The 14344-nt window shown below is 41.1% G+C and overlaps 2 protein-coding genes across 10 annotated transcripts in view; one reads left to right on the plus strand and one right to left on the minus strand.

Annotated features, from left to right (window-relative positions):
• The window catches only part of LOC125766578 (nuclear pore complex protein DDB_G0274915), an 80337-nt gene that overhangs the window by 50996 nt on the left and 14997 nt on the right, over nucleotides 1-14344 (minus strand). Inside the window, exon 1 of one of the 9 annotated variants that reach the window (XM_049432671.1) lies at nucleotides 5609-6209. The exons of the other annotated variants lie outside the window; for them this stretch is intronic. The gene's annotated coding sequence lies outside the window, so the exon portion shown is untranslated. Of the gene's footprint in view, nucleotides 1-5608; nucleotides 6210-14344 lie in introns of those variants that run through there. 9 annotated transcript variants of the gene reach the window in all.
• Nucleotides 11069-14254, plus strand: LOC125766599 (uncharacterized). Its single transcript, XM_049432784.1, has 2 exons — nucleotides 11069-12749; nucleotides 12823-14254. The coding sequence occupies exons 1-2, from the start codon at nucleotides 11409-11411 to the stop codon at nucleotides 12832-12834; spliced, it is 1353 nt and encodes a 450-aa protein (XP_049288741.1). The 5' UTR covers nucleotides 11069-11408; the 3' UTR covers nucleotides 12835-14254.

A 14344-nucleotide genomic window follows, 5' to 3' on the forward strand; every position in this document is an offset into this window, starting at 1 on the left:
AATTTAGATCAAACAATAGATAAGTATAAATATAAACCACCTTTTGTAATATAATGTGCCACAGCATTGCAATCACTCGATATGTTTCCATTTAAAAAACTCCCTTTTGCTTCATCATCTGACACGTTTGCCATAACGAAGGAATAATATTTTGTGATGCCAAAATTTCGTTAACAAATTCATTCATCCATTCCATTTATGAACACTCCTTCATACCCTCATATAATAAGAAACAACACCTTCCCTTTTGATTGGTTCATAAATTCAAATTCAATTGGCAAACGTATTTGATGAATCGGGCGCGTGTGGTTCAGAAAGATCAATTACCATATTGACTGCAATGAGAATTGAAATGTTCTTACCACAGGAACACCGTATATGGTGCAGTTTCAAAATGAAGACCCCCAACACCTCCCCTCCAGTTGTTGTGATTTCATTGTACCATGTTGCAATCAAATTCACTCCTAGCAACTCAAGAATGGTGTTCTTGGGTCAAATGAAATGGCAGACGCTTACCTTAAGCAGGGCGCTTAAATTGAACGAAACACGACACATAAGGCAATATTGACCACGTTAGCGTTACATACACATAAGCATGAGGTTTGCAAAAGTTTAAAATTCAACTAGTAACATAAACATAATCATTAGCACAGACACTGTTTTAGGGACTGTTGATATGGGTGGCTTCTATTTTTGAGGCGTATTTTCATAACACCAAACAGCAATGTAAATGGGAGAGAATTTGTTTTTTGGGTGGAAATTTTATGCACGCAAAGCAATAAACCTTTCCTACCAAACCATCCACTTGGTGCACGTGTCGTTCCGGGGGAGTCTCCTCCAGTGGAACATGTTGTGTTTAATGGTGCACATTGCACCCAAAAAGCACTGAACGCATTGATTTGTTTGGCTTCGAAAGGAGTGTTTTTTTTTGCTTGATTTGCTACATATTTTAGCACAATTTTTACGCTCTATTTGGTGTATGCCCAACGTCGTGTTGTTTAGTTATCTGTTGAGTAATTTTTCGACAGCACGATAAAAAGCAAACCTCCCGCCATTCATCATTCAGCGGAGAAGATGCCTTGGAAGGCATGGGAAAATATTGCACCGAAATTCCTTTCTGTTTCTTCTCGAAGAAGCTCCACGTCTCGTACAATGAACGTTTCGACATTTCGGTCCGAGAGGAGAAAATCTCCTTTTCAGATACAGAGAAGCACTCTGCTCTGTTGTTTTGTTGGTTTTGAAGCACTCTTGAGCTGCCTTAGCTCGATGGTTCCCAAATGCTGACCCAGTCTTCCCAACAAAAAAAAAACCGTTGGAGGATCCTTAGCGATCTAATCATGATCTCCGGTTTCCGCTCTGGAATGTAAACGCCAGACGGCCCATTCCATTACAACTCGAAACACAGCTACAGCTAATTCTTTTCTATACGAATAATAAATAATACCAAAAAAAAGTCTCCCTTCAACATGGCACAAGGTTTTCGTCTAGGCTTAACCAGACAAGATGTGCCTCACTTGAGCGGGATGCCCGAAAAACTACTGTTTGCTAGTTGTCTTGCTGGCGTTATCCGTTTGTTTTTCTTTCCTTTTCTTTTCCTAGCCGAAAAATGCCACACAAAAACACACAAACAAAAGAAGTAGCGGGATTTATGCCGTTCCGTGTTGCTGCTCCGCCGTGGTTAGTGTGCCAACGGCAAGAATGGAAAAGGGCTACGCACTGGGTAATTATAGCCCATCCGGGGGTGTAAGATGGCAATGGAAGGTTATCGCTGGAACTACAAGTGTTTCTTACAAAGCGCTAAAGTAAATGAGGTTTTAGAGCAATAGATTAATCTTCACCCCGAGCAGGAACAAATTACATTAAAGCATGGACAAAGCAAAAAATGATACAAAAGGTCGGTTTTTGTGATTAGATTAGTTGTCATATCAAATCTATTATGACGTGAATCAAAGAATGACGTTTTCTTTGTTCTTTATTTTACCTAGGCTTTGTTTCTTTATTAAAACATAATTAAAATTTTGACAACATAAATTAATTAAACCAGATTATATTCTATTAGAATTTTATCTTCATGACTTGAATATCTAATCATTATTCAATTCCTTTATTTAAAAACAAACCTCATGCACATAAAACTCGATCAAAAATAGAACAATTCTGCCCCGTTTGCTCGTTTGCTACGCTGGACAGACCATTTTCCGGCTCATCAAAACCATTTCCCCAAAAAATCAAAATCCCTTTTTATTTGGCAAAACAACCCTTTTGTTTGCAAAAGGGGCCAGCAAACATACGTACTGATTTACCACCAAACAGAGTACAACACGGGGTGGCCTCGTGCCCGTTTCATATTCATTTGTACTAGATTTCGATTAAATAATTACTGTTCGAGAACCACCTGTTTGATCGACCCGTGCAACCGGTTCTCCCTCGAACATACACACGAACGCTAGTAGCGGTTTTAATGGATAGTTTCTATTTTTTTTTTCTTCACCCAACAATCGAACCCAATCAACGTCTGGTAAGACATCACCCGACCAATAATCATTCGCGGGGTTGATTTTCTCCACCACCACGCGGGAAATCAACGGATGGGAAGAAGAATAGAAATAGCCCAATGTTCCAAACAAAGCCTTCCGCAATTCGATTGTTTGTTTGATAAATTTAGAGCAACTGTTTTTTTTCTTCATTCGTCTTATTAGATACCATTCTTTGCGTTACACGCACATTACAACACTCTAAGCGCCTTTCAAACGATGGCGCTTTAAACCTCAAACTGGGAAGGAAATCATTTAAAGGCCTTTTCACTGGGCACTTTTTCTCAACGGTCAATGGCATTGAAAGGGTTTGATGTAAGGTGAAAAAATAACTCACGCTCCCGTTTGCAACCTGACCTGGCAACCCACATCAACCTATTTTGCTGGAAGGTTGGAAAGAAAGGAAGCGCAAAAAAATGGGGTTTTTCCCCCCTTACCGACCGATGGCCAGTGAGGTCACCAGTTCCGACATAATCACAGACTGTAGTTGTACTTGAACTTCGATGATCTAAAAGATTTACCGTGCAGTCCAGTCCGTTCCGGACTGCTGCTGACTGGAAAGCAGCAGGACAGCAAACCTTAGTGGTAGGGGATCCCGATCTTGCTTAGCTTTCTGTCGAGGGGAAAAACCAAAAATCGTTTCAACCATCGTGTGATAAAGCGGGAATGAAAGAAGTTGTTGGCAGACAAGTGCGTGTAGGTTACGGTACCGACCGACAGTTTTCGGCAGATGTGGATTCTCCACCCAAAAAACTTCCGAAAAACAATTCCACTCGAGCGATACAACTACCGTCGGTGCGCCAGTCGGCGAAAATCGCACCGTTATGCTTATCTAACTTCTTCATTCGGCATACAAACAAAACCGAAAAAGAAACACTAGATGGACCGTGGAACAAGCAAAAGCGCACGGCCACTGATAACACACCGTGCGTGCAAATGCTGCTGTGCCAGAAGATCAGCACCGATTATGGTCTCGGGTGCTTCGGTTTCTGGGTCAATTGTTTTGTCCAATCTTCTTCCACGCACCGGCACCGATCACGGTGGCCCACACAACACAGATTGGGCCTTCGGGGCCAACTTACTTTCCAAGGTTCAGTGCCGACAAGACACAACAAACCGAAGCAGAAGGAAAAGAAATTGCCAAACGGAAGAAATTGCGTGGTGCAAGAATCAGTCGTGGTGGAAAAGTCTAATTGAGATGAGAAAGAAAAGTGATAGACTTTCCCTCTGGTTGGAAATCATGAAAGTACACTTAGAAATCGACACAAACAAGACGATCGTAAATGTGATCGAAACCGGTCAACATTGGCGATCAGGAGATGATAAACCAAACAATACAATTATTTGGTAATCGTTGCCGATCGGTTAAGTGCAAGGTGTGATCTTCATTAGCAAAGATATTATGTTTACACACAATGCTAATTTCTAAACAACTTTGTTGAACAGCAAATTAGAAAGTGACGATAGTGATGGACAAAGCTAATAAGTATAATACAAATAAAAATAAATAAATAGTACTTAAGACATAAACTCACGTATATAAATTATAATAAAGTGTAGAAAATTATTTAAAAAATAAATTATTTTAATTGAAATTTGTAAGATGATATTTGATATGTTTTTAAGCAAATCGTTTTTTTTCCAAAATTGAAGAAAACTTATTTAAATTAATTTTTTTTCTAGTGTTTATTAGTTAGGTTTTTTTGAAATATTTTTTTATGCAAAGACTTTATTTATTAGTCGATTTTTGTGCTACACCCATAGCCATAAAGAATAAGAGAAAAATAGAGAGATAAAATTCACTTTCGACCAGATTAGGATTCTTATCGGGATTTGCGCTTACGCTAGTCCCTTTTGAGGTCGATGCAGCTAACCATATTAAAATATGGATTTGTACATATCATTCTTGAAAGGTAAGACTGTCATATATTAAAGGTTTAAACACATTTATTCAACAGTTATAACTATTGCATAGGACCGGGTTCAAATCCCATCCGGACCCCCGTAGCAAGGGCTGTCTATCCGGCTATGTGGTAAAAATAATTCTAGTAAGCCAGAAATGACCAGCATGACCTCAGAGGTCGTTACGCCAAGAAGAAGAAGAAGAAGAAGAACTATTGCACCTATTAATAATATTAAAGGTACATTTAAATGTCTCCATTCCCGGAATATAATTGGAATTAAACTAAATCAATAATAAGTATGTTAAGGTCAATAGAATTTACTACAAAAAAGCCAAAAAGAAAAACAAATATCAAGGACGCAAGATTCGCTCAATTCATAATGCTCATAAAAGGAAACCCGACTCAATTTCCATTATGATGAATTCACCTTTAAATAAAACACACCAGACAAGAAAAACCCAGATCATACGAATATGCAACACATTTCAATGGCCACCAGGGGCAACGGTATCCATAACCACCCCCCGCCGAAAAATGGCATAACAACGTAACGAAAACCGTAACAACTGCACTGTTGATATTTACAATTTCCAACCAGCCAAACACAACCAACCCCGCTAACGAGACACGCTAGTCGGTCGTTAAGCAGATGGTAACAACACACGCGGATGCCTTCTTTTCGACCGAGGGGCTTTGTGTTTTCTGATGAATGCAGATGTAGCGACAGGGGTACTTCCCCATGTCTAGCTCCTGCCGAAGTTTGACCTTCTTCTTGGCAGGGAAAAAGGAAGCAAATTTGAAAGTATCCTGGTCGCTTTCGTTGGGAGTAGAAGCTAGCTTTTTAGGGAAGGGTTTTTTTGTGTTTCTCGATTCGCCCCGATGTTTCAGGAAACACTAGTCAACCGCGGGGCCCACAACACGCGAAACTTGAAACTACTTAAACAACTCGCCCACCCGATAATTCGATTTCGCGCTGTACTACTGGTTTTTTTTCTTTCGGAAGCGAAGAGGTCGCGCCGTTCAACCGTGGCCTTGCAAAAAGTCACGAAACAACCGCACACTCCAGACGAACGTGAACGTACCAAGCGTATGTCCGTACAGACACACGAACCTAAGGTTGGATACAGGAAGAAGGGAGTTTTTTACGTAATAACCCAACCTGGCACCTACCGCGGCTACCTCCCAGTGGTCGATGTTGTGTTCCGGAGTCCGATTTGACCACCATTTCCGTGACCCTATGGCAAACAGCACACGCACGAACGGTTAATCACTTCGGAACGTTTTGGCCCACAGGAGTCGCGTATCCAGTCGACGCGCACCGTAACTACTAAACTGTGTCCAACGAATAGACCACGACTGCTGCCGAGCTACATGTCTGTGGACTGCCGAGTACCGACTGGCCCAATACAGGAGTTGAATGAAGTTGATGCCGAACTTGGTACGTTGTGTATCGTGGTTACATAAAGAGAGCAATTTCCTTTTTGACGGTCACATGGACGGCCGCGTGTGTTTGTGTCTGTGTCTTACACAGGGAGAGCATGACGCGCTTTTTCTCAATCAAACACACACAAACACACACAGAGGGAAAGATGGTTGTTGCTCGCAGTCGGACGCTGCACCTGCACATGCGCCACATGCGAAATCCCGTCTGGATGCGTCGGGACCAAAAAGAGAGCTGCCGAGTGTCAGCGACGAGAGCACGAAAAGGAGCCAGCAGCGCGACACGGGATGCGCGGTCAAACAGCGGAGGCATCCGTAATGGTCTCCTCCGTGGGCGACGGAATGGCTTTTGTGAACGAATCCTTTGCTCCATTCTTAGGCGCTTGATTCCTCTCAATGGGTAACCTTGAGCCGGCTCAAAAAGGGAGAGGTAACAAAGAGGATAACATGGTTTTCGATCCCCCCGCCTTCAGCTCCCCTCTTCACCACTCCACGTCCCTAGATGGACACATATCAGGGAAGGGCTTATCCTCAATTAGCTCCAAGAGCATGTCCTGCTAAATCGTGATCGATATTTGCCCCGTGATGCATTGAACCATGGAGCGAACTTTATCGTCAGGACATGTCGACTACCACGTGTACCCGGCAACGCCCCAAAAACGGTTTCACCGACTTCGAAGGGAAAATCCTGCTTACCGTAATAAAGGGCGTCACTTCCACACTTCCACACAGAATTCTTCCCAAAAGTTTTGACAGCGCTGCAATCACTCAGCGGCTCATCGGACGGTGGAGAACACATGCAACAACTGACAACCGTGTACGCTGTTTGGTGGAATTTCCATCCAACCAAGTGTGTGGGTGTATGCCGCGGTCAAACACATGCGTGCCGCCTACGTCAAGGGCAGTGGAAAAACAAAGGCTGAATTGGTCCCTTGTCGGATGGAGCTGGATAAAGAATGGCGCCAACGTCCGTGTCGGTTGGTTGAAATGAGATCTTAAGGAACAGATATGGGTGAGGGATTTCCCACCCACAAACATCACAAATTCCCCGTAAGGATTGTAAGGTTGAGCAAAAAGGATATGGGCATAAATATCTGTCGAGTAAGCATCGGTACCGAGGCCCATCACAATAAAGGAACGTCAGTGCAATGTTACGAACAGTTACAGAAACTGAATATTATTACAAACTATTTTTATTTCTATTGTTTTGTTACTTGTTTGATGTTTTTTTATACAGAATGAAATCAATATCGATAATAATATAAAGACTGTTTTATTTAGCTACATCATAAGCTTATGTTTCATGTTTGGTTATGTTTGTTTTTGTTTTTCATTAACTTCTATGTTATCCGTGTTTTGTTTCTTATTGTTGTTTATATTGGACTCTTCATAATAATGTTTAATATATTGTTTTACTTTAATTTGATTTACTTTCTTTAGTTTAATATAATCTCTATTTGTGCATATCTTTTTCTGTATACTTTTGTATCTTCTGTATACTTTTGTTTTGTTTTCCTTGGTTTGATTATTCTATTTTATTTTTTAATAGTCTTTTATTGGTGTTTTCTCTATCTTAGAATTTTGTTTGTATTTTTCCTAATTTTATTTGCAACATTTTTTTATTGCTTTTCAACAAGACATTATTCATTATTTGCTTTAAACATAATATTCATTCAAAAAACAGACTCTACACAACTCATAAAAAAGAAACAGAATCAACAACGAAGGCAAACGAAATACATTGTTTTAACATTCTCCAGCTGCGTTTGAATGATTCCGGAGTTTGTTATTTCAACACGAATCCTCTTAGATTCTTGATGTAGCTCCAACTTTTCCAGATGATTTTCAAATTTCGCTCACCCAAACAATCCGCAAAAAAGTTGCTTGTGTGTCTGTGTATGAATACATGTGTTTTTCACATACCCAAAGCTGAAGAACATACCACAAGCTGGAATTACCCACCCTAGGGCCCCAACCATAAACAGATGCCTAAACCACCGACGAGGCGGGCAATAAAAAGTACATTAAAAAGAATTGTAAACATTCGCCCGCATCGTGCATCTTGCTGGCTTCCGAAAACCTTCTGATGGATTCCTGTTGAAAAGCCGTCCCAAATAACAGTCATGGGCGAACCTCTTTAACTGAAACACCCAACCGATACCGACCCTGAAATGTGATTGAACTTGGCTGGAACACCCGTGGAGAGACAACATTTTTTTTTCGGTAAAAACGTCAATTAAAAAACCCGCTTCCAAACAACCCTAAATGTGCCCTGCATGTGTGTGTCCAATGTGCATTTAATGAAATTCTTCCCCAAACTTCAACCCGCGGCGGCGGCACTTGAATGATCGAGAGATCGGATCATGCTGGTCGATTTGTACAGAACTGACCGGCCCAAAAGTCGATATGGTGCTTTGTACCGAATTATGTAGGCCAAACCAACAGCTTTCGAACGGCTGCCAGCACCACCACATGTGCATGGGAACGGTGAGCAGCGACTGTTGGCGCTGTTTTGCTTGACCGATTGGCTTTACACTTCGCCAGCGAACAAATGTTTTGGGGTGCAGATGATCATCCCGCACCAATGGCCGGGATTATCCGTTAGAATGACATTGAATGCGTGAAGCGGTGAGTGAAATCCCAGGGGTGAACCGTGAAAAAAAAACACACACTTCAGCTCCAGCCGCCATCGGAAATGGAGAAAATGGTCACCGCTGTGGTGCGCGGGTGGCACCATATTGATTAGTGTAAGATTGGGTACGAAACGGGGCCAATCGAGGTGTTTTGGCTGGTGGAAAGAAAGTAGAACACCGACAGGTGATGTTCTGTTGCCAATGAAATCGACCAAAAAGTGGACGGAATGTTCGTTCCAGATTTACACAGAACACTTGTGAGTTCAATACAATTAAATCGAAATTATTCACAATCATCTGTAAACGAAGTTAATTACTACACAATTGAGTAACTGTATATTTTTCAAATTATATGATTTTTACTGATAATTATATCCACAATTAAGTTACGTTTAAGAGATTTATTGTAAAGATTAATATTTAATATCATATTAAATAAAACTTTTTTTAAAATCCTTACTACAATGTCACTTTAATCATTTTAATCATCATCATCATAATTATTTCACTCTGAATATTACATAACTTATACATATATGTAACGCCACTGCCGTTTAAGATTCCCGTTTTAATCTTTCATATATTGATCATTGATCTGTAACTTTACTTCCATGAACTTTTTATCTTAGTTCTGATTTTAGTTTACTACTTTTATATTACTATTTAAGTTACTTGAAATATTTTTTGGGTCGCCTTATGGCAGACATATGGCAATAAATAAATAAATACAGAGATACATAAACTTCAACGGTTTTTGAAGTTTAATTTGTTTAATATTTGTTTAAATTAAAACAATTCGTTATTACATGTTATGTACACGCATTTTTGAGAACGTATTTAAATATTTATAATTAGATTTATTAGATTTTTATTTCTTTTTATTGATTTTTTTTAAATAATTATATAGAAATACGCTCTAACCTTTGGTAATGGTTTGCCAAACCCATTTTCAAGGAATTTTCGAACATTCTGCCTTCATCAGCACCATGCATACGGTTCTTCACAGATTCAAGGGACTTTCGTTTACATACGGAAAAGCTATGTATGAACAAACTTCCCACATTTTGAACTCTACACACCTTACTGTACCTTTCCTTAAGGCATGGGAAAACATCACAAAAGTTTAGCAAATCGATTAAGAGCGATCCACTAGGGGAAAAGCAGGACCTGCAGTCGTCTGCTGAAAATACATTTCCAACTCGATAACAGAACACACACTCACACACAACAGGACAATTTTGAAGCCCAACACAACCCACAACTCGTGGGCGGGTGTAGTAGGTACAGCTGTGAAGACTCATTCTGCATTCTGTTGCATCATCATCACCATCGTTAGTGGCAGAAAGTTGAAGACTCTGCCTGAAAGCTAACGACCATTAATAAATTATCTGTACCACTGTAGTACATGCTCTGTCCTGACCATCTCGTCGTCCAAAAAGGTTCCAAGAAGAAGAAGAGAGAGTTGTGACATAAAAAAGGAGGAGGAAAACACAAGTGTGAACTAAACAGCCTCCCGCAGGTTGCATAAAAGCGGTGAGAAAAGAAAGGAAGCAACATAGGGGGTGTGAGGCCCCAAAAAAGGCGTAAAGTTTAATGAACAAATCTTCCGATCGTCTACGCCTCTGGTCTTTTCGGGCAAGTAATCAAGCACCGAATGAAGCATAACAACGAGAGCATTATGCTTGCTGACTATGAAAGGGAAGATGCGGCTTTTCTTCTGGGAAAGTGTGTGTTTGGGCTGTGTGCTTATGGTTGTGTTTTTTTTGCCCTCCTTAAGGAAAACCTCCCACAGCAATAATGTGACCTGAACTGAACCGACAGTGTACGCAACTAAGCGGTTACGATGTGAGACAAATTTTGGGAATGTATATTTTATGTATACCTTACTACTAACTGGACGCCGTACCCAAGAAAGAATGGTTTATTGCGGGTGTAGTGTGGTAATGAATATTTTATGTAACGTTTGTGTTAAATCACATCAGTGTCAGCGATCGCTTAAGATTTTATATTTTTGCACGGGTTTGCAAAACGACCTGCCCAATGGGATTCACATTTATTGGATTTAAATTGGGCTTAAATATAGGTTAATGCTAGAGAAGCGTGATCATTATTTCGTAACACACCCCAAAATAACCTTGAAAAGAGATCAACAGATATAATTACACACCGTAAAAGATTGATTGGAAACAAGGCACAGAGTGATTGGGATAATGTCAAAAGTTGATTAAAATGCACCTTAAACGTTCATTATTTGTATCAGCTATAGTAAATAACTTTATGGGATTGTCATAGCGTTTATGTACTACGACAAATATTTAATATTCTCAAATATTTAAATATTTTTTTATAAGTAAAGCTTTTGAAGAACTTATTTTAATAGGATAATTAAAAACAAATCCCAATATTAGATATTTGAACCTGAAGAACTCAGAGTAAACTCCTATTAGATCATGTATAATGAACATTAAATAGTCAAGAGTCATTCAACTTTTTAAGTCACCAACATTCAAACTAAAACAAAAAAAAAGAACAAAATACAAACAAAGCAAAACCTTTGTTGTGTAATATACTGTAGTGTCAGGTCCGCAACCGGTATCATTGTGAAGAGCTTTCGAAATGTCAGAGTGAATTATGACCATTGGACATGACAGTGTGCTGCGCAACTGTCATGCTGAATAAAGATATTCGTTATTGGATCGTTGTACAAGCAACATCTTCCGTTCTTCCGTTCTTCCGTTCTTCCGTTCTGTCTTCCGTTCTTCCGTTATACCTTCCGTCTTTGTTATTAGGCTACCAAAGCCTCCTTCCGAAAAGTTAAATCTTCCGTAATACATCCGTATTACATCTCAGAAGTGGGATTCGCCCCGTGCTGCCGTTGTGTCATCTTGGTTTAGATCATGCACAGCCGTGATGAAATGTTGAGCGTTCTGTCGGACGCTGGGATTGCGGTTCCCCCTTCCGCTACCGTTGCCCAGATCCGGAGATTGTTTGCTGAAATTATGGGAATTGACGCCACACCGATACCCGACGAGGAACCAGCTTCCGAAGCGCCTTTGACCGATGCTCCTACCACGTGCCTGTCCGCCATTTTGGACGCTTCGAGTGCTACACCCGTGAAACGCGATGCCGCCATTTTGGACGCCTCGAGTGCCACACTTGCGAAGCGCGATGCCGCCATTTTGGACGCCTCGAGTGCCACACTCGCGAAGCGTGATGTCGCCATTTTGGACGCTTCAAGTGTTACCCCCGTAAAGTGCGGTGTTGCCATGTTGGACGCTACCGAAGCGGAGCGTGTTGATATCGATAGTGCGGCCAAAGAACGTAACCCGACTAACAAATGCACCCAGGCTACTTACGATGACGAAATTCGCAGATTGCAGCAACAATTGGAGTTAGTGGATTTGCGCCGTAAGATTCAGGCTTTGGAACACCAGTCTGAATATGCTCCACCACCGATTGCTGACTTAAAACTCGATAAAACAATCGAACCCTTCACGGGAGACGACGACAGATGTATCATCCAATGGTTGGATGACCTCGATTATACTTTCTCCCTACATCGTGTGAAGGATGCTGATAAATTCGTTCATGCTCGTCGGTTGCTTAAAGGATCTGCGGCTATTGTTGCCCAGTCATCTCGTGCCCTTACGCTGGAACAGTTAAAGGAAGAACTCATCTCAACCTTGAGTGTGCCGCCCACGGTTGAAGCCGTTCTTCGACAATTACGATCCCGTCGTCTCTCCCCAAAGGAGACCGCCTTACGTTATGTGTTGGATATGCAACGTATTGCCAGCCGAGCCCCCATCCCGGAACCTGAATTGATCAACATTATCCTTGATGGTCTGGATAGCCCATCTCTTACTGCTGGGATGCGATTCATGGCAAACAACGTGGAAGATCTGAAGCCTATGCTTAAGAAATTCGAGACTATTCGGTCCAGAAGAGTCCCCAAGCCGACGACGACATCATCTTCAATTCCGGAGAAAGTTCCTGTTTCGACCAATCGAGGAGCAACGCAGAACATCATTCGATGTTACAACTGCTCGGAGTTTGGACATCTTAAGAGTGCCTGTTCTCGCCCCAACCGACCACCGGGGGCATGCTTCACGTGTTTCCAGATGGGGCATAACTACAAAAACTGCCCAAAGAAGGTCGCGAATGCTGCTGCTCATCCGGATCCAATTGCTCGTATTGCGGGTGATGATAATGAAACTCTGGCATTAGATGAATTACAAGAGGTGAGTGTTTCTTTTCTTAAGTTAGGAAAACCGGTTGTGGTAGTAAAAGGAATACAATCTCTATTTGATACAGGTAGTTCTGTAAGTTTTATAAATGAATCCATAGTGCCAGTTGGACTCCTGGCTCCGTTAGCCCCTTCTCGATTTCGTGGCCTAGGGAACTCCCGACTTTATACTCGTGGTCAAGTAACGTGCCGTATAAAATTTAAGGAGGTGATCCTCAATCATTCATTTGTTATATTACCCGAGAACTCTATGGCCTGGCCAATAATTATAGGTAAAGATATACTCCCTTCGTTTAACGTCCGTCTTACGTACTCTAAGAATTACGTCTCTCTTATGCAACCCCCTCGGGGGGAAATTGAAACCCAGAACCAGGATTCACTAGATGTGGCAACCAATGAAATTTCTGCTATTGACGTTTATGAATCAGAAATTGAGCCTGATGTTGGCCCCACATTATCTTCAAAGCAATCCGCTATTGTCCCATCAATCATTAAGGAAAATTATCTCGACGATTCTATTCAATGCACTCAGTTAGTAAACCATAAAATGAAGATCAATCTCACTCATCAGACTTCTATGGCTCACGTGGATGCATTAAGCCGAACTGAAGCAGTAGGTGCAATTAGTGAATTAGACCTCGACTTTCAACTTCAGGTAGCTCAATCAAGAGATCCTTCCATTGACTCTTTAAAACGAAAACTCGAAGTCGGTCCTGTTAATGGATGCGTCTTGCAAGAGTCTCACAATATCTCCCATGTACTTAATGCTACAGCCTCTCCCCAAGCGAATGGTCAGGTCGAACGCGTTAATCTTGAGTCCAAAACAGAAGACGTTAGTCGAGACCTTAATCGTCTCCGTTCCGAAGCACAGGAAAATATCGAAATATCGCAAAATCGAAATGAGCAATACTTAGCCGATAGGAACAAGCCAGCTCCTAAATTCACCGTAGGAGATCTAGTAGCTATCAAATATACAGACACAAGCGGTGTCAACAAAAAGCTTAACTGTAGGTTTCGCGGCCCTTATATAATTCACAAAATTCTTCCTCATGACCGCTATGTTGTTAGAGATGTTGAGGGATGTCAGCATACACAAATGACCTATGATGGCGTTCTAGAAGTTGATAAGCTTAGGAAGTGGGCCACTAATACGTAGATATGATTAGGTATGTAGTCAAGTAGGATTGAGGTCAATCCTAAGTCAGGATAGCCGAGCTGTAATATACTGTAGTGTCAGGTCCGCAACCGGTATCATTGTGAAGAGCTTTCGAAATGTCAGAGTGAATTATGACCATTGGACATGACAGTGTGCTGCGCAACTGTCATGCTGAATAAAGATATTCGTTATTGGATCGTTGTACAAGCAACATCTTCCGTTCTTCCGTTCTTCCGTTCTTCCGTTCTGTCTTCCGTTCTTCCGTTATACCTTCCGTCTTTGTTATTAGGCTACCAAAGCCTCCTTCCGAAAAGTTAAATCTTCCGTAATACATCCGTATTACAGTTGAGATTTATCTGAATTAATTAAAATTATTTGAAATATTTCACGGAAATTTACATGCAATATAGACCTTAGGTAAAAACTGCACTAGA

The sequence above is a fragment of the Anopheles funestus genome, chromosome 2RL, assembly GCF_943734845.2.
Source record: "Anopheles funestus chromosome 2RL, idAnoFuneDA-416_04, whole genome shotgun sequence".
In the NCBI taxonomy this organism is placed as follows: Eukaryota; Metazoa; Arthropoda; class Insecta; order Diptera; family Culicidae; genus Anopheles; species Anopheles funestus.